At 48.9% G+C, this 20494-nt stretch overlaps 2 protein-coding genes across 8 annotated transcripts in view; one reads left to right on the top strand and one right to left on the bottom strand.

Moving 5' to 3' along the window:
• The window catches only part of EVC2 (EvC ciliary complex subunit 2), a 144157-nt gene extending 138491 nt beyond the window's left edge, over window positions 1-5666 (bottom strand). For both annotated transcript variants that reach the window (XM_081236924.1, XM_081236926.1), the window contains exons 1-2: window positions 5411-5666; window positions 27-81 (exon numbers count right to left, since the gene is read on the bottom strand). In XM_081236924.1, coding sequence (XP_081093050.1) covers window positions 27-81; window positions 5411-5611 — 256 coding nt within the window. In that variant the 5' untranslated portion in view covers window positions 5612-5666. The remainder of the gene's footprint in view (window positions 1-26; window positions 82-5410) is intronic.
• Window positions 5667-7987: 2321 nt separating this feature from the next.
• Window positions 7988-20494, top strand: part of EVC (EvC ciliary complex subunit 1) — an 81126-nt gene continuing 68619 nt past the window's right edge. For 4 of the 6 annotated variants that reach the window (XM_081236962.1, XM_081236963.1, XM_081236965.1 and 1 more), the window contains exons 1-2: window positions 7989-8386; window positions 14816-14941. In XM_081236962.1, the coding sequence (XP_081093088.1) occupies window positions 8207-8386; window positions 14816-14941 (306 nt within the window). In that variant the 5' untranslated portion in view covers window positions 7989-8206. Of the gene's footprint in view, window positions 8387-14815; window positions 14942-16779; window positions 16848-18650; window positions 18820-20494 lie in introns of those variants that run through there. The other 2 variants (XM_081236967.1, XM_081236966.1) reach the window with 2 other exon arrangements.

Below are 20494 nucleotides of genomic sequence, written 5' to 3' on the forward strand. Positions count from 1 at the left end.
AAAAATCAACCAAAAGAAAAACCTACCTGCAGTAAGAAAGTGAGAGCTTTCCACACTGGGCCAAATTCCATGGGACAAGTCCTAAAAAGAGTCAAAAGGCACAAAGACATTAACGAAGAACATACTAGGAGTGGCTGAAAGTCATTTTTGTAAATGGCTCACGTGGAGAGGAGCTGCACTTTTATCCAGAAGTCTGATGTAAATCTTTCTAAGGTCGATCATCCCACCAGCTTTTGAGTATAGGATGATGTAACTGCATTGCTGGGAGCTGTCTAGGGAGACAACAGAGTGTGGAGGAAATTTCATATAGTTGGACAGACCTGGGTTCAAATCCCATCTCTGCTTTTCACGAACCCCGTGACGCTGGGAGAGCCTCAAGTCTCTGAACTCCCAAGATCCTGCAAGTTTTCACAGAGTGGCACATAAAACACTAGCCTGGGAGTCCGAAGAACTGGATTCGAACTGGACCATTTACTCACTGTGTGTCCTTGGCCAAGTCTCTCAGACTCTCTGAGCCTCAGATTCCTCCTCTGAAAAATATGGACCTCAGAGCCTCCTCCCAGCTTGCTTCACCTCGTTCAGTGATGAAAACATGTCTAAATGGGGCCCAGCCAACCCCTCCACTCTACCTTTGTAAAATACTGAGCCTTGGAAAGGCCCAGACCCCACCACTATAAAATAATGATAATAATAATTACTGTTATTATAGTGCCCTGATTACTGCCATTGAAGTGGGCCAAGCCCAGTCTGTTCACAGCAGCATTATTCACAATAGCCAAAAGGTGGAGGCAACCCAGTGTCCACTGATGGATGGATAAGTAAAAGTGGTCCATGCATACAATTCTACTTATAGGAGGTATATCAAATTCAAAGAGACAGAAAGTAGAATGGCGGTGGCCAGGGACTGGGGGACAAAAGAATGGGTGGGGGTTGTTGATTAACGGGGACAGAGTTTCAGTTTCCAAGATGAAAAGAGTTCTGGAGATGGAAGCACAACAGTGTGAGTGTATTTAACATCACTGAACTGTTAAGAGGGTAAATTTCGTTATGTGTCTTTTGCAACAATTACAAATATAAACAAATAAATAAATAAAGCAGATCTGTGATTACCTAGAAAGAACTCTAATATATATCAAGTAAGATCCCTAGGTCATAAAATTATGAATAATATGGTTTCATTTAATAAAAATGGTGGGTTTCCCTGGTGGCGCAGTGGTTGAGAGTCCACCTGCCGATGCAGGGGACAGGGGTTCGTGCCCTGGTCTGGAAAGATCCCACATGCCGCGGAGCGGCTGGGCCCGTGAGCCATGGCCGCTGAGCCTGCGCGTCTGGAGCCTGTGCTCCACAACGGGAGAGGCCACAACAGTGAGAGGCCCGCGTACCGCAAAAAAATAAATAAATAAAAATAAAAATGGCATTTTTATATGCTTAAGACATTATTATATATTTAATAATTATATTTATGTATTTATATTATCTTTATTTTTATATAAATTACAGTTAGTTTACTAGTATATATTTACATATTTACTTATGTATTTAATAACTTGAAAGTATATCTATATATATGTAAATATTTAACAATATACTTAATACCAATTATTTATACATTTAATATAATTACACGTTTAACAATATATAATATCATAACCACACATTATTTTTAAAAGCCTAGAAAAGAGTATGCTGAAATCTTAGACTCTGGGTCTTGGGGACCAAGTCTGTGCACAGTAGAGGGGAGAATCCCTTGTTTCCACGCCACCTCTATTGTTTCATTTCTTGTAAGAGGAGCGTGTGCCCATGTGTCATTGCAACAACAGCAAGAAGGAGAACATAGACTGAGTGATGGGAACTACACCTGTTCCTTCAGGGTCTTCCAGGCCCCCCACCCCCAATGTGAACGTTGTCCCCGAGACCCCCTCGGACAGGTGTGTGTGGCCAGGACAACCACTAATGCATAACGTGCCTTCCACAAGGTGGAAAGAGATGCCACTTCCTCAGAAGAAGAACGCCGTGTGCCAGACACTGATGTGGATGGAATAAGTCTTTGCTGCCATCTGGCAGGAAAAAAAATCTCCTAAGAGCATACATCCAGCCTGCGCATAGTGACCTCCTTCTAACAAGTACAGTGCAGGGGGAGGGGCTAATTTCACAGTGGAGCAACCTGGCCAGCGCTGGTCCAGCCGGGAGTTCAAGGTCAACACCGACAGCAAAACATCCCAGAAAACTTCCTCTTAATTGCTAGTCTCTACTTCTGAAATTGAAGACCATGCCATAGTTTCCAACTTATTTAATATTTCTTTCCCTTTGACTGGGAATCCACTAAAGAATCATTTTTGTCATTGTGTGTTTCATTTAAAGAAACATTTACTAATATGATCATTTTTACTGTGTGAGCAGATGTCTTTTCCCAATTTAATTCCTGGAAGCCAGGAAGAATTCCAAGCAACTCACAATTATTTGACAGTTTTCCATCTTTGTTTCCACTGGTAGAAACAGCCTTCTTAAATGTTCAACTCTTTCAAATAAATTAATAACATCTTGAATTTATGTTCATGTCTAATCTAATGTTCCCAAACTGGGATAATTTCTAGTCAGAGAAAATACCCCAAAGCTGTTCTGTAGGACAAGGTGTTCTGTACATTATTTTTTATGTGGCTGCATATCATTATAAACATAGAAACAAAAGTTTAATGTATCTAAATCTGTCTTCCTTTGATGCTCATAAATTGAATATGCCCTCAGGACCATGTGGGTGTTTTTTCACTGTTATAAACTATAGTGAAATCTGAAAACAAACAAATGAAAAAAAAATGCCAATAGCGATACATCACGTTACTAGATGCACCAAGATGAATCCCAACAGAGGGCACCCTGCAAAATAGCTGCCCAGTACTCCTCTAAACTGCTGAGGTCCTCAAGACAAGGAAAGTGACAGCTACATGTGAAGTGGTGGCCTTGATGGGGTCCTGGGACAGAAAAGGACATTGGGTACAAAAGCTAAGGAAATCCTGGGGGCTTCCCTGGTGGCGCAGTGGTTGAGAGTCCGCCTGCCGATGCAGGGGACACGGGATCGTGCCCCCGTCCAGGAAGATCCCACATGCCGCGGAGCGGCTGAGCCCAGGAGCCATGGCCGCTGGGCCTGCGCGTCCGGAGCCTGTGCTCCACAACGGGAGAGGCCACAACAGTGAGAGGCCCGCGTACCGCATAAAAAAAAAAAAAAAAGACGAGTCAGAGCAAGCCACTTTTCTGCTCAAAACTCACCCATGGCTTCCATCTAACTCAAAATAACAGCCAGTCTTAACCATGGGCCACAGGGCCTTTCCTGATCTGGCCCCTCCTCATCCTCTAGCTTCACCTCATCCCACTCCTCCCTTCTCCCCCCACCCCTACTCAGGCCACACCAGCCTCCTTACTGGTCCTGGGCCACACTGAGCACTTCCCACCTCTGGCCTTTGTCCTCACTATGATCTCACTCTGGAAAGTTTTTCTCCAGAAGCACCCATGCCCCTCCCTCATTCCTTCCAAGGCTCTGCTCAGCTGTCATCTCCTAAAAGCCCCTTCCCTGACCACCCTGACCATGGTGCTCAAGGTCATCTCTGCCAGTCCACTTTGCCCACTGACCACCAACTGCCACACTATAGATTAACACCATTTAGTGTCTTTCTCCTGCCCCAAGAATGCAGGTCTAAGAGCAGAGACTGTCTTGTTCCCTTATATCTCAAGCACCCAGAACAGTCTGGCACCTAAAGGGCCTTCCATAAACACTCAGAAGCCTCTTGTCCACTCAAGCCTTCACTGTTTCTCTCCTTCTGACAAACTTCCAATAGCACTTTCTGGGATGATGGAAATGCTCTATGGTCTGGGCTGTCCAATATGGGAGGCACTAGCACATGGGGCCATCGAGCACCTGAAACGTTTAAATTCAAACAGCCACAGCGTGGCCGGAGCCAATGTACTAGACACAGCAGTTTTAGAACAACTGGAAAACAGTTGTAAACTGGCTGTTAGCTTGCCCTTTGCAGGAGGGGAGAGATAATAAGTTCATGTGAGCATTTGGGTTCCAGTTTTCAAAGCACTCTTTTGTAGAGCCTAGCATCCATGTAAATGTTCTGGCATTGGCTTCCCAAAGGAAAGATCAGGTGAGGACAGGTGAGTGAGCTCTGAACGTGGGGGCCATTGTGAGAGCACAGGACAGGCCTGGGGGCTTGGCTCCCCGGGCCTTGGTTTTCTCATCAGCAAAATGGGCCAGATACTTCCCACCACACCAGACAGGAGCAAGTGAAAGGACCTTGTGAAGATGTTCATCATGAACTTTATAAAGGCTCAGTAAATGGACACAGCATTATTACTTTGTCTTCGCTAGTGAAAACCTAAGAACTAATCATAGACAGTGAAGGGAATCTCATTTAAGAGACCTAAAAATCTGTAGCAAGTGTAGCAGGCACCCTGGGGTCTACAGGTAGAAAACTCAACAGGGTAAGAGGAACCGGGCCCTGGGGGAGGGCTGGGAGGACCACAGGGCAGCGATGGGCCAGACCACTGGACAGACATTCCTGGGAACAGAAGCCTGGATTTGCAACAGGGGTCAGGGTGGAAAGGGAATATAAGTGGCGAGCGGGGGGCGGGGCAGAGTGGTCAGGTGTATACCATGGACAGGTCACCTAGAGGTGGGGGGAGGAATGGACGGGAAATTAGGGTGTGAGGGTGACCCAGAGGAAACAACCATCAAAGGCCAGAGGCTGAGGGGTGGGGACTGAACCTAGTGGGTGCAGCCGGGTGGGCGAGGGAGTGCGGAGCAGACATCAGAACTGATGAGGAGGAAAAGGCAGGGGGACTGGTGACCAGATCTGGCGGAGGGAGAGGGGAAATCTAGGGTGACAGCCAGAGCTCTGTGGCCTCCCAAGTTAGGGACCACACAGGAAGGGGCGGGGTGAAGTAGAAAGTGGCTAAATTTCAGTCACAGAAAACCCCAGCAATAGTGCCTTTTATCAGCTGCTACAGTGTCCCGAAGCACTCACCTGTGTAAGATGCTCTACCTACATTCCCGAGCTCATCTAAACTCTCACATCGACCCTCTTGGGTGGATCCTGCAATAGTTACAGATCAGGAGACTGAGGCACGAGAAGTGAAGCTACCCGCCCTAGGTCACAGAGCTCTTAGGCTACTTAGGGGGATCGACCCGGCCTCTGGCAAGGTGCAAACCCACAGCCACCAGCCACACCGCTATCTCCACCTTTCCAGGGAGTTTGCTGGCCACAAGCGGAAAGGAACACGGGTTGCATCCTACTCAGATCCCGCCCGCCCTTTAGGGTAATTTCCCTAACCCGAAGGGGCTTCCCCGCCGCGGGTATAGGGTGAAGCCAAACTTCCCAACTCAGTCCCGAGACTGGGGGCGGGCCCTCCTTACCTCCGCGGTCTGCTCAGGCCCCACCCCGCCAGCCGAGCGGGGATCCGGGGGAGGCTGGGCGCCGAGGGGGCGCCGGAGGGGACCCGGGTCCGCGGGGAGCCGGCCTCGGTGCCCGGACCCCGCGGGCAGCGCCAGGGCGGCAGCCAGGAGGCCCCCGGCCAGCACCCACGTGGCGCGCCCCCGGGCGCACGCCAAGCCCATCGCCAGCCAGGGACGGGAGACCCCAGACGTGACGGGGGAAGGCCGAGTTGGAGCAGCTTCCGGACCCCAGGCCCGCCCCGCCGCCGAGCATGCTCAGTGAGAGCCTCCGCGGAAAGTTTTCTGGAACAGACTCAGGCATCTGGGGCTTGGCGGGACCGGAGGAGGCTGAGGACCAAGACCGGCGTGGGAGGGAGGGAGCCAGGCTGGCGCGGCGGGCGCTGGGCGGCCACACGTGAGTTTGGTCGCGCCCCAGCCGGGGGCTCTACCAAAATCAGATTGGGTGACCCCTGCTTCCAAAGATTTCAGGGGCTCCAAGTGCCCCTCCATTAATGCCTCCTCCGTTCTCGAAGTCTCAGCTCAGACTCACCTGCTCCAGCAAGGCTTCCCTGACACACACACACCGCGCTGAATCCGGAGTCTGCCCCGGCCCACTACCCCGCTATTAGACAACTGTGAAACTTTTGTAGAGGCAGGGTCATGGGGACACAGGACAACAAGGAGAGGGGCTAGGAGGGAAAAGGCAGCTCAGAGGCTAGAGAGGAAGGCCGCTGTTCATGTCCTGTAGGGTTCTGTTCAACCCAGTGAGGTTCCCACTGTGTGAACCCTTGCTGTGGATGAGCCCTCGGACATGTCCAAGAAGCCACCCTCACATTCCCCCAGGAGGGAGGGGTGGGCAGGTCGTCAGGACAGCCACTGGGGGACCTCTCTGGGGAACCAAAAATAGGGGAGTTGGTGTCTGGAGCCAGGAGGCAGCAGCTGAGCAAACTCCCAGAACTCTCCACGGCAGCAGGGCTGTTACTGCCCTGGGCCCGCAGCGACAGCTTACACCTCTTCACCCTCCTGCAGCCTTCCTGCAGGGCAGCCTGTCATGCTGTCTGCAGCCTCAGGCCAGGGAGCCTGGCACCTGTGCTCCTTCTTACCCTGCCCCTCCGAGCACCGTCCTTTCCTGACTTGACAGGGACAAGACAGTGGGGTTTGGGAATCTGAGAGTTTATTAGCCAAGCTTTCCGCACAGGGTACACTGTCCTTGGGGGTACGCAGCGTGTGCCAGGAGTGAGACAAGGCCGAAGACTAAATGCTAGCATATTGCTTGAGCATTAATTCTATTAGTGAGAAATGTAAAGGATGATTTCGATATGCAACCAATTTTATAATAAAGTAAGATGCAAAGAACACTACATTTTAAGAAATAAAAGCCTGAGTATCCAAAGAAATAGCCAGCATAAAGCAAGAACTTCTGGTTATTGCGCTCATACATGTTCCCAGGAGCCTTGGAGATGCTCCTAAGGAAACATTTAAGAAGAACCACATGGCAGAGAGTGTGAGTCCTGAAACCAGACAGACACGGGTGTGAATATATGTGCCCAGTTTCCTATTGCAAGACCTTGAATGAGCCACTTCTCCTGCCTGGCTGTCAGTTTCTTCATCTATAAAAAGTAAATCTAGATAATAGTTCCCATCTTGCCAACTTGGAAGGAGTGAAGAGGAAATGATGGAAAAAGCTGGAAACCTGAGCTGGACATCCAGGTCAAGGATACAAAACCCCTCTCTGGATCCCCAGAGATCCCCATGGTACCCCTGCTCTGGCTCTCACAGGGAATTAAGCTCCAAAGGGTAGGGGTGTGACTGCATTCATGTGCGCATGCACGTGTGTGTGTGTGTGTGTGTGTGTGTACCCCAGCACCCAGAAAGAGAGCTAGCATCAGTAAATGTTGCTTAAAGAAAGAACAGTTGCTGAATTCTTCTGCCTATCTCCCCACACAGCCGTGAAATCCTCACTGGTGGACCTTGTCTGGTTGGTGGCTGCCCTGGTGCTGGTTCAAACAGCAGGGTCTCTGGAAATGCTGAGTGAATGAATGACCACGCAGCATCTCCTGGCTAGCAGGGGCTGAGTGTAACAATCTCCGTACACGTAGTCTTAGAGGAAAGCATTGACATCCTGGAAGAAAATAGTATTAAAACAGGAGTCTGCAGGCAAACAAGTTCAGAGGCAAGGCCGGACTGTGCGGTCCAAAGGGGGCCAATTGGTAGAGGTCAGGAGCAAAGCTGAGTCAGACTCGCAATGTATCACTTAGTGCTGACCCTGATCCTCATCAGGAGGAAAGGCGCGTTAATAGTACCCATCTCCGAAGGTTGTTAAGAAAGTTACTCGGATCATCAGGCTAAATGCTTAACAAATCCTAAGCACTCTAAACAACCGAGCAACACCCTCCTCCCTGGCTGTGGTCCCCTCCCCCTCTGGAAATCAAGAGGCCCCTGCAAAACAAGACTCCTCCCAAAAGGTCCTCCTGGCTGAGAAGCACGCCTCTGGCCGGGCATGCTCAGTGCAAAGGCAGGGCTGGAGGCGGGGGTGGTTCAAAGTTTTGGGCGGAGGGTCCAGGCTCCTCCCTCCGTCTGGGCAGCGCCGGGAAGCTGGAGGGGAGCTGGAGGAAGGAGGCTGCACAGGCCGGAGGAGTCGGCTGAGCGCGCCGCGCCCCTGGCCCGCCGGGGACCAGGTCCACTGAGGACCTGGCGGGGATGGAGCTCCGAGCGGCGGGCGGGGGCAGCGCGCGGCGGCGGGTGGGATGCGGCGGGCCGGCCGCCTGAGCACTCCCGATGGCCCGTGGCGCGGCGACCTGCGGGAGCGACGCGCGGCTGCAGCTGGGCCGGGACGCGGTGCGGCCGGCGCCCGCGCTGCTGGTCCCCGCCGTGCTGCTGGGCACCGTACTCGGCCTCGGCCTCGGCCTCGGCCTCTGGCTCGGCTGCCGCGCCGCCCGCCCGCGTCCGCCGCACCAGGTGGGTCGGCCGAGCGGGCAACCGGGGTATGGGGCGCGGGGGCGCAGTCTTCCTCGGCCCTGTGGTCCGGGTTTCCAGCCCCCTTCTCTGAGTCTATTTGAGCGTGATCTTGGGCATCGCTCGCAAAAGGTCTTGCCCTGGGGGATTCCCCTTCTGCTCCGGGAGGATTCCCCTTCTGCTCCGGGAGGCGGCTGGAGACAGTGATTTCAGGGGGAGCCGGCCAAGTGACAGAAGGGCTCTGGCTTGGAGTTGCCCTGAAGTGTCTGCTCCATCTGACAACGCTGTGTGACCTTAGCCGATGAAGGCCTCCAGGCCTCAGTCTCCTCATCTGTAGCACTAAGCGTTTGGACTTATGGGCGGAGCTCAGCGTGGTGGACAGGAGGGCAGGGGATTTCCCCACCCCTGGATGTCCATTCTGCTTCCTTGCTGTGTGCATTACCCAGTTAGCTCCTCTTGAGTCCCAGCTGCTACATCAGCATGCATTCAACATTTGACCACACAGTAAAAGTTTGCTGAGCACCTTCTACTGCCAGGAATGGCCCAGGGGCTTAGACGCCACATCAATGTACAGGATAAACCCTGCTCCTGCCCCTGGAGGTTCACAGCCTCTGAATGGACAGATTGCAAGTAAACACTTGATTATAACACAGCCCCATCATGAGTTCTGTGATGGGGAAATGAAAATGCTAGCATTTATTGAATTCTGGCTGTGTGCTAGGTGCTGAGCTACACTTTCTACCTGAAAATGATCTCATTGACTCTGCGAAACAGCTTGTGAGCTTGTTCCATTAATGTCCCCATTTTGCAGATGAGGAAACTGAGGCACAGAGAGGTTAAAATAACTTGCCAAATGACAGGCGTGTGTGTCTAACCCCAAAGCCACTGTATAGGAGGTGGATGGGATTGGTCACAGGTGGCTGCCTGAAAGGGATTAATGGATGCTTCATATGGCAGTCGTTGTTATGGAATCGGATGTTGTGTGGAGGTATCGGGCATACAGCAGGCATTCCATCAGTGGTGGTATGATCACTGTTTTAGGTTCCTGCAGCTTTGACCTCTTTGAGGGATGAAGTCTGGTGGGATCTGAGATAAGGTGGTGTGGTTTTGTTCCCCCATTCCTGGCCCACATGAGAAGGGGATGCATCCAGCAGATGTAAGCATCTCACATGGCAGGTGAATTCAGGGGCGTGTCGTGCTGCAAAGGGGTGATAAAAGTTGAAATTAACATAGCGCAAGATGCTTGTAGCTAAGTTTGAGGTTGTCACATCCCGCTGGTGATTAAGAGACACGGGCTCCTTGTGTGAAGAGGGAAATAACACGTCAGAGCCTTTCCTGGGTGCCAGGCCCCTTGCCAGGAGTTTGCGGGCATTTGTTTCTATATTCTCACTCCAAGCCTTTGAGTGGGGGGACTGTCAGCCTCACTTTCCAGGTGAGGACATCTAGGCTCTGCAAGGTTGTTCTCTGTCCAGGGTCACATGATGAATGAACAGTGGCTGGATTTCAACTGCAGTCTGTCTGAACCCCTAAGTCAGAGTGTTTAGTCACCTGCTACCTGGTAAGGTGGCAGTTAGTATCTGTCTTAGTCTGGGCTGCTATAACAAAAATACCATCACCTGGGTAGCTGATAAACAACACAAACTTCTCACAGTTCTGGAGGCCAAGAGTCAAGATCAGGGTGCCAGCATGGTTGGGTTCTGGCTAAGGTCCTCTTCCAGGTTGCAGATGACTGGCTTCTTGCTGTGTCCTCATATGGCAGAAGGGACAGGGGAGCTGCTGGGGCCTCTTTTATCAGGGCACTAATCCCATTCATGGGGGGCTCCACCCTCATGATCTAATCACCTCCCAAAGGCCCCACCTCCAAATACCATCACTTTGGGGGTTAGAATTTCAACACATTAACTGAGAGGGAAAGGGACACAAACATTCAGACCATAGAGTAGCCCATTTCACAACTGAGTAAGCTGAGTCTGACAGAGACTCACCAAGCTGTCTGGGTTTGCACAGCTGGTCGGTCACAGCTGCACTAGTCCAGCTGAGGGTGGTGGTGGCTCAGACCAGGTTTGTAGCTATGGAGGGGGCTCTGGCTCAAGGGTAGGGCTGATTGGATTTTCTGATGGTTTGGATGTGACCTTTGTAGCACTCCTTTCTAAGTGTCCTCCTTTCCTCCGTCTCCCGCCTCTAGTTTCTATTTCTAAAATAGAAGCAATATGACTGTCCTGGTTAAAAACCTCCAGTGGCTCCTGGTTACCTACACAAGATCACGTCCAGTTTCCTCGCATGGTATATAAGGCAGCTGACCTTCCCTGGGACATGGGCGTCCATGCATCCAGCCACCCAGAATCCCCTTGATCCCCAGATGTTGCTGCACTTCTGCACATCTGTTCTTTGCCTCTTGTCCCACCCATCCTTCAGGACCCAGAAAGAAAACCATGTAGGGAAGTGTTCCCAACCTCAGGCTGGATCAGACACTTCCTCCCTCTTGGGCCCCGGGCACTCTGTTCTCCTCCTGTGGTCCAGGTCACCCAGCTCATAATTCTGTCTTGCACCACTTTCCCTTTGTGGTTTCTGTTTTATTTTGTTTATTAGTTTTATTTATTTCATCATTAAAACTTTTTTTTTTGCATCAAAGTTACACATTCACATAATTTAAAATGTTCATTTGCAACCATTTCCCACTTTTCAGAAGCCATCTTGTTCGACTCTTGTTCAGCTGGCTATTTTGGTCATTTACTTCTAAATAACCTGCTGACATGGCTGCTTGACTTCCCACTGCAGAAGTGCGGAGTGATTTAGCTCTCTTTTCTCCCATCCTTCATATTTACACCCTCCCCATCCACCATCACCACCTCCCTATGTGGTTATGGGGTAATTTTGGTGAAATCAGTATTTGGTGTTTTCGCTATTACAATTCTATAAACATAATTCACTGTCAGCCAAGGATCCGCTGTACTTATGATTACTTTCCTTTTTTGCACAATACTTGTTTTCCCTGAAATTAATAATTACCCGTTTTTTTCATTTGCTTAGATTCTGTGTACTTATCATCTGTTTAACAGTAAACTTTCCCCCATTTGTCTACATTTTCTTTCAAGACATTTGAATACATTAGGTATTTGATCAGTTTTCTCTTCTAGGAAAACTTCTCTCCCAGAAAGCTTCCGAACTCTCCAATATGAGCCGGTTGCCTCTAGACCGTTGCTATTCTCATAGTGAACCAGAGCAATCTCATCTGCGTCACCTAGGAGCTTGTTAGAAATGACAGTTCTTGGGCCCCACCCCAGACTCACCGATGAGAATCTCTGGAGGTGGGTCCAGCAAGCTGTGTTTAACAAGCCCACCCATGGTCTCTTTGTTCTTAAAGTTCAAGAAACAGCTGCTGTAGGCTTTTGCTGTCACCATTGGGACCTCTTGGGGCCATCATGCTGGAACTTCTTCACCTCTCTCCTGGGTTGAACCCTCTTTCAGGATCTCCTACACTGTCTTTATTGGCTAATTTCCTCATTTGGGTGGAGCACATCCTCCAGTAGCTTTCTAAGAAGAGGATAGGTGGAAGTTCTTTTGAGAATTTCCATGTCTGAAAATATCTTTTTTCTATTTTTGTACTTAATTTGGTTAGAGTAGTTAAGTTATAGAATTCCAGGTTGGAAATAATTTTCCCCCAGAATTTTGAAGGCATTTTCTCCATTTGTCTTTCAATTTCCATTGTTGATGTTGAGAAATCAGTTTGTATTCTGATCCTTGATATTTTGCATGGTATCTCTTTTTTTTCTTCTGTTCCTCAATAGAATCTTAAAGGATCTTTTCTTTACTCCCAGTATGTGAAATGCACCAGGATGGGTCTTGGTGAAAATCAAATGCTACTTATTGTGCTGTGCATTCAGAAGGCCCTTTCAATCTAGAACTTCATTTTCTTGATTTCTTTAATGACTCTTTTCTTTCTATATGTTCTGTTGCTTCTTTCAGGAACTCCTATCAGTTTTTGGTTAAATTGGGCCTCTAATTATCTTCTTTCTCTCCTATTTTTGATCTCTTTGTCTTTTTATGCTGCTTTTTGGGAGACTTTTCTCAACTTTATACTTGTACTGAGTTTTTCATGTTCTTAATTTTCAAGAGTTCTTTTTGTCCTCAGAATACTCTATGTTTTTACTAGCCTGTTCTTATTTTGTGACTGTAAAATCTTCTCTTATCTCTCTGAGGATATTGTAATTGTTTGTTTTTAGTTTTCTTTTCCCCATGCAGTGTCTGTTTCCTGCCTGCTTTTTCCTTTTGTTTGTTTTGGGCTTTGTCTTTCATGTTAGAATCTGTCCTGAAATGGCTGGTGACCCTTCATCTCCTGGCCATTTTTAATTGGGGAGCAAAAAAATCTGATACTCCTCCTTGGGTGACTGAGGTTTTTCTCCTGGAGTCTTTACTGTACAGTGATTGCACCAGGTCCTTCCCTGCAGAAGCCTTGTGCTGGTCAGCTATGGCTGCTAAACAAACAACCCCCAAATCTCTGGCTTCATCTAATCTTGCCTACCCCACCCCCAACTGCTCCAGACACATGGGCTTCCCTGGACATGCTGAGCATGCTTGTGCCTCAGGGCCTTTGCACTTGCTGTGCCCTCACCCTGAAATGCTTGTCCCTGTGATATCTGAATGGCTTGCTCTCTCACTTCCATCAAGTTTCTTTTCAAATGTCACCTTGTCCAAGAGGCCATCCCCTCCCATCACTCTCCATTCCCCCATCCTCCATTGATTTTCCCTATAGCACTTACACCTCCGACACACTATATATTTATTTCTTTGTTTGCTTATGTCTCTCTTCTGTCACTAGAATGTAAACTCCATGAAGGCTGTGGCTTTGTTTGTTTTGTTCGTTACTCTATTCCCAGTGACTAGATTAAGGCTTGACACTGAGTAGATGCGCTATAATAGTTGGTTACTAACTCAATGACAAACTGGTGATATATCCTCAGTTCAAGATTATATCCATCAGCAGCCAGTGGTCAAAGAGAGGCTTGGTAAGTGTCTCTGGCATAATAGGATTTTTACTACAGTAGATAATTATGTTCTATAAAATCAGTGCAAACGTAGGATTAGCAAATACTGAAGCATTGCTCCCAGGGGAGATGCAGGGTTTTGTTTCTACAAGATCCTGGTCACAATATTTTCATTAACCAATCAATACGTGTGTTTATGTGTGTTTCTGTTTAAAGATGCCTCATTTAACATGGTTGATTCATTAACCTTGAACTCACAGCCAATAGCACTATAACGCATGCCTGAACAAAGGTAATCTAATACATACGTTTTCTCCATAAGGCACATCACAGTCTTCTTGTCCTTAGAAACACTAGACAGCACTTAGGGGTCATTTTCAACAAAATCACCAACAAAAATGCTAAAAAAGAATGGTACTAAATAGAACATGGGAAGGACACTTGTTTGCAGTATGAGCTGAGACAAGAAAATAGAGTGTGGCCTTGTTCAATCTCATTTGGAAACTGCACATCGGGCAATTCACATTTTTCACATTTCTGCTCGTGTCCAGGAAGGACCGCAAAAGCACCCCAAGTGTCGGTTTGTGGGATTACAAATAAATTTACCAAGTAGGCAAATTTGCAAATACAGAATCCACAAATAATGAGCATCAACTGTAGCTCACAAGACAAACCATTCTATAGTTTAAGGTTACCTAAGATATTTTCTTTAAAATTATCCAATCACATTATAGGAAATAACAGGAATTTTAATATTTATGTGTCATTCTCCATGTTAAGCTGTTACCCCACCCCAAGGAGCTCACAGGCTACAGGAGCTGGGGAAGTGGGGACCAACTCAGAAAAACAATGGAATGAGCTTTTAATTAATTAATTAATTAATTAACTGATTTTTTTTTTTTTGGCTGCGTTGGGTCTTCGTTGCCGCATGCGGGCTTTCTCTAGTTGCACTCTTCATTGCAGTGCACGGGCTTCAGTAGTTGTGGCATGTGGGCTCAGTAGTTGTGGCTCGCGGGCTCAGTAGTTGTGGCTCGTGGGCTCTAGAGTGCAGGCTATAGTAGTTGTGGCACACGGGCTTAGTTGCTCTGCGGCATGTGGGATCTTCCTGGCCCAGGGCTCGAACCCATGTCCCCTGCATTGGCAGGCGGATTCTTAACCACTGCACCACCAAGGAAGCCCTGGAATGACCTTTGATCCAAGTATTGCCTCCAGGTCCTGAGGACACGCTGAGATGGGGCTTTGGGGCTTGTCAGGAGGGTGACACCTGGACAGTCTTGAAGGATGTGGACCTGACTCCAGGTGGAGGGAAGCACTGCACAGAGGGCCAGGCCCGGAACAGAGATGAGCAGCCGTGGTGGCTGGGGGTGGGGAGTTGATGGCTAATGTCACAGGGGCACTAGGCTGACCAATTTCAATGTGTTCCTCCCACCCCACCTTTGGATCTTAGAAAGATGACTCTCAGAGTCTGCTCAAGAATTTGGAGCCTAACGTTCAGACCCCGTCGGAAACCGGCTCCCCATCCAGGAGGAGGAAGAGAGAAGCACCGACTTTAAAGGATGAGGAGGCTCTGAACGTAAGCTGGGTGTTTGGGGTGCATTGGAAGAGACTCACGCTGGGTGTCCCGTGCCCTACCTGGATTTCATCCAGAGGAGCCCCAACAAATCTCATGTCCCAATAGGCTTCTTTTTGAGGTATAGTTTACATAGAAAAAATGCACAGATTTTAAGCTTACAGTTTAATGAGTGACAAGTATATATACCCCTGTAACCAAGACCCCAATCAGGAACATTCCTTTACTCCGGGAAGTTCTCTAGTGCCCCTTTCATAGGCAGCCACTGCTGTGAGTTCCATCGCCATGATTGGTTTTGCTGTTCTAGAATTTTACATGAATGCAATCACATGCTTTCCTGTGCCTGCTGATCCAGGTCGTCGTTGCACTTGTCATTTGTCCCTTTTAATTGCTCAGCCCGCTGTGGGGATGTGTCACAGTGTGGGTTGTTTCCAGTGCTTGGCTGTTCTGAACAACACTTCTGTGAATGTTTGTGTGTAAGTTTGTTTGTTTTCATTTTGTTTTATTTCTTTTAAGTAAGTATCTAGGAGTGGGAGTTCTGGGCCTCTGATGGAGATGTTCAAAGCTGGGTGCTCCCTGTACCTTCCTTGTTGCTCCTCTCTCCACTCCATCCAGCCTGAAGCAGCCCATAGGGCATCACTTCCTGCATAAGCTCCATGGATGGAGAGGGCGTTTCTTCCAAAGATGTGTTCTTTCTAGTCACTTCCTGAGGGAGAGGGAAAGGGAGGGGGAGGGGGAGGGGGGAGGGGGGAGGGGAGGGGAGGGGGAGAGGGAGAGGGAGAGATATGCTGGGAAAAGGGGAAAGGTTGGAACCAAGTTTCTTATTTAGCATCTACTGAATTCCAGGCATTTTCACGTGTCATTTTTGAGTCATGTAAACACTCGTGTGAATTCCCTCATGCAGTCCTCTCAGCACCCCATGATGTAGACCTTGTTTATTTGCCCATTTTCCAGATGGGGAAACTGAGGCTTGTGGAGCCAGGTCAGTGTCCTCAGTCACGTAGCTGAGATTTGGGCCTGGGGGTGTTCAGCTCCTGCCCGGGAGGGCTGCTTCCCCACACCCCGCAGCCTCTGACACTCAGTCATGTTTTGCAGCTTCTGCTTACCAAGCAAGGAAAGTGCATTGGGTATTCTAAAACAAATTTCACCAAAAAGTTGGAAATGAATAGGAAAAGCTTCTAGTTAAGCTGAAAATTCAGTGCTCGAGTCACCCCCCTGTCTGTACTTCCCAAGGGTTCTGGAGACAGGGCTTCCCTTCCCCACCCTGGGCCAGACCCCGTGGAGCAATCAGCTGCCCTCCCAGGGCTGAGACATGGGGAGCTGGAGAGGAAGAGAGAGTGCCTGGCTGTTCCCAGAGATGAGTCCTCCCTTCCTTGTCTGTGCTGTGTGTCTCGAGCTCACACTCCCAGCCTCTCTGTTTCCAGGTGCTTGTCTTTCCATGTGTGTCTGTCTGTGTGTGTATCAGTGCATCTTGCTGCGTGTCCATCTCTGTTTTTGTGTGTCTCTCTCCATGTGCATCTCTGTGGGCCTGTGTGTGAGAGTGTGACAGTGTGGCTTTGTGATGTCTCCCTGTCTTAGTTTCTCTCTCTCCCTCATCTATCCCTATGCCTCTGTTCCCCTCACCCCCTAGGATTAAAACCCTGCTCACAGCAATGAAAACATACGTCCACGCAAAAACATGTGCACAAATGTTCCTGACAGCCCTAATCACAATAGCCAAAACGTGGATACCCAAATGTCCATCAGCTGACGAATGAATGAACAGAATGTGGTCCTTTCATACAATGGAATACTGTTCAGCCACAAAAACAACATGAGTGAAACTTGAAAATAGTATGCTAACTGAAAGAAGCCAGTCACAAAAGACCACATGTTATAGGATTCCATTCATCTGAAATGTCCAGAACAGGTAAACTTACAGACACCAAAAGTAGATTGGTGGTCGCTTAGGGTGGGGCGGGGAATGGAAGGGGTAGGGGTAATAGCTAAAGGGTACAGGTTTCCTATTGAGATGATAAAAATGTTCTAAAACTGACAGTGGTAATGGTTGCACTATCTGTGAATATACCGAAAAGTATTCAATTTACATGGTTCAGTTGCATGAATTATATCTCAATAAACCTATTTGAAAAAAAAAAAACCCTTCTCACAGAAAGGGCAGCCTCAGATATGATACAAACAACGTTGGCTTTGGGATCCAGAATCCTGGAACCCAGGCCCATCTCTGCCACCTGTGTGCTGTGTGATGTTGGGCAAGAGAAATAACCTCTCTGAGCCTCAGGGTTCTCAGCTTTGTGTTGACAGTAGTGGTGGTGGCCCCACAGGGTCACCCATGAATCAACTCTGTGAACACTCCTACCACAGAGTGAGTCAGTCTTTGCCGGGGAGCCAAGTCTCTCCACCTCCCCAGAAGTCTAACCCATTTCTTCTACCTGGTAATGTTTTACCTGTTAACCATTAGCTGTGCCTTGCCGATGCCCATTATCAAGCTAATAATTGCCAAGAGTTAAGTTAAAGAACTGCCCGTTCCAGTGACCAGCTTGCCAAAATGCCCCTGCCTTCTGCAGGCTGAGCTTGTCAAGGAATGAGGGCAGGGCTGATTTTGACAGGGCAAGTTGAGCCGTAACTGACATCCTCCAATGCCCAGAAAACCAAGGCATTTGGGGTCCTCACCACTCCTTGCATGAACTCTGTTTTGATAAATAGCTCATGTTAGCCACAAACAAACAAAATTCCAGAAGGCTCTGAGGCATGCTACTCCCCAGCCTCCTCCTGTCCTTTGGCTGTGGAGGAGGGAGGGTGCATACCTCCCCTCTGGAGGTATTTGTGCATTTGCCGAAAAGAGCACCTTTTGTCAGAGAGTGAAATGGCTTTTCTTTTCCTACAATTATGTTTTAGCTAATTTTCTGAATAATCGCACTGCTTCAGCTGAACAAGTTTTACATTGTAAATTTGCACTACAGCCAATTTTCTGAATAATTGGGTTGCTATGGTTGGGGAGATGGTCAGACTTCAGAGGACTTCTGAACTTAATAAGAAGAGCTGTGAAAAACTAAAAACAGCCCAGGCTCCCAGTTCCCAGGTTCTGCTTCGGTCCATCTCAGGTGGACCCCTGCGTCTATATTCTTTGCTTCCTATATTATGTTTTTCCCCTGAAATGCAACGTTCGTTTGGTGTCTCCTCTTTAGAAGATGCACTCCTGGAAGGCAGAGACCAAGCCTTCCTCTCATTTTCTACCCCTTTCATTGTCCTTTCTTTTCACCTCTGTTTGGAAGAAGTTTAAAAATGCACAGTGCTCTTTCTGCTTTTGCATCGTTCCTTGAAAAAGTGTGTTTCCACTGGACCATCAGCCAGGGCCGGCTTCATAGGTGGACATGCCCTATGGTCACACAGACCCTGTGCCCAGTCACCACGCCCCCTTCTCCCCCCGCCCCCTGCCAGTTTCTGGACTCTGCTGTCTTGAAATTCTTAATCATTTTGACTAAGACCCACCCGCGCACGGGGCCCCACAGATTATGTCACCCGTTCTGAAGTCAGCCTTTTTAGTCTTACTGCCACGCTTTGCTGTTGTACCAGTCCCCCAGCTAAGAGAGTGGGACTGGCTGCTGGGAGCTGGGGACAGGCCTTGCTTTGCTCCCTTGGATCCAAGGAAAGCCAGGAAGGGTTTTAAGCCAGGAAGTGATGGGAATTGTATGTTTTTTGATGGCCACAGGGGGATTGGAAAGTGTCCACCTCTGAGCCTTCCTTTGCCTTTCCATAAAATGGGCCTGATTATGATAGCACCAACCTCCCCAAGCTGACTGTTGTGTGATAAGGAAATGAGCAAACACGCATCAAGTGCCAGCACATAGTAGGCCCTCAATACATGGATGGGGAGCCAGGTAAGAGGCTATTGCTGCCCCTTGGGGTAAATATAATGGTAGCTTGGGCCAGGGCTGTGGATTTGAGAGATGTTTAGGAGGTTAAGTTGGTGGGATTTGTGGTCGATTGGATGTGGCGGATACGGGAGCGACAAGTATCTCAGGATCCAACTTGTGTCCCTGGGGCGTGGTGAAGCGTGACTCTTCCTCTTGTTCTCGTTTGTGTCATGTCGAAGGAGATGGATGGTGTCAGCTGAAGAGGAGGGACTCTGGAGCCAGGGAATTTGATTCAAATCCTGATTCTGACATTTAATAGCTGTGTCACCTTGGGCGCACAGCTCAACCTCTCTGTGTCATCTTCCCCATCTGGGAAATGGCAGGGTCCTTGGAAGTTTAAGGATGGATAGATGGACATATGAATGGTCCTTAAGTTTAAGGACCACATGTTGGTGGTCTTTCCCCATTCTTGTCATCTAAGTCTATTTTTGCGAGTCCGAAGAGAGAGATAGACATGACAAGAACTGGGGCCCTTGCCCCAGAGCTTCCCCCCTGCCCTGCTCAGAAGGGCACGTGGCGACACCCTCTCTGGAGATGTATACAGGCCACGTCACGGGCTCTGTCGGGTGTTGTTTCAACATCACACGACGTGAGGAAGCGATAAATTCTTCTGCCTTCCTCGTGATAGGATATGTAATTCCAAGGAGAACTCAGCAATCAGAAATCAGTCATTTGTTATGGAGTTCTTTTTTTGAAGATTTAGTTGCAAAGCGTTGGAATTGATGTGGATGCAGTTTTCACCTTCCAGCCAGTTCAGAATTGCGAGTAGAGATTCCTCCCGGCCTGGAGTGCTGGGCTTCTGAACTGCCGCCCACTCAACTTCATTCACCCGCTGGTTGTGGCCAAGCATTTATCCAGCACTGACCGTGCAAAGTGCAGGGGCGACCCTAACAGGAGAGCGATATGGAAAGGATGTGGGGCCTTTCTATATCGTGTGGAGCAGGCACGAATCAGTCCATCCAGCTGCGGTTGGGGAGATGATCCCTGAGCAGTGTTTGATGGTGGCTCTTTACTACCGTGACTTATAGCTGTCCATCGCCTCACTTCTGCTCTGTTCCAGCAGCTCTGCTGGGAGCTTCATCCACACTGTCCTTGGGGGCAGATGCGCTACCTGCTTACTGTCTGGGAAGACTGAGGCTCAGGAAAGTGAAAAGACCTGTCCAACCACTACTTTTTTTTTTTTGGCGGTACGCGGGCCTCTCACTGTTGCGGCCTCTCCCGCTGCGGAGCACAGGCTCCGGACGCTCAGACTCAGTGGTCATGGCTCACGGGCCCAGCCGCTCCACGGCCTGTGGGATCCTCCCGGACCGGGGCACGAACCCGTGTCCCCTGCATCGGCAGGCGGACTCTCAACCACTGCGCCACCAGGGAAGCCCCAACGACTAGTTTTCATTTAAGGGTCTAATCAAAAGCCTTACATGCATATTGCCACATGTAAGTGCTTATACACCTGGCAGTGCTAAAAATATTTGGTTCCTTATTCCACCAAAAAGTGGTTCACAAGTTTTAGGAAAACTCTTGGTGGTGTCACGTTATTTAAATCCTTACTTCTTCCAAAGCTGAAGGCTTGGAATTAAATGAAGAATGTGCTATTTAACATTGGTCCGTTCGCCCACCCACCCATCTGTACATCTACCCC

This window comes from Mesoplodon bidens (assembly GCF_964165515.1).
Source record: "Mesoplodon bidens genome assembly, chromosome: 1".
NCBI classification, from domain to species: domain Eukaryota; kingdom Metazoa; phylum Chordata; class Mammalia; order Artiodactyla; family Ziphiidae; genus Mesoplodon; species Mesoplodon bidens.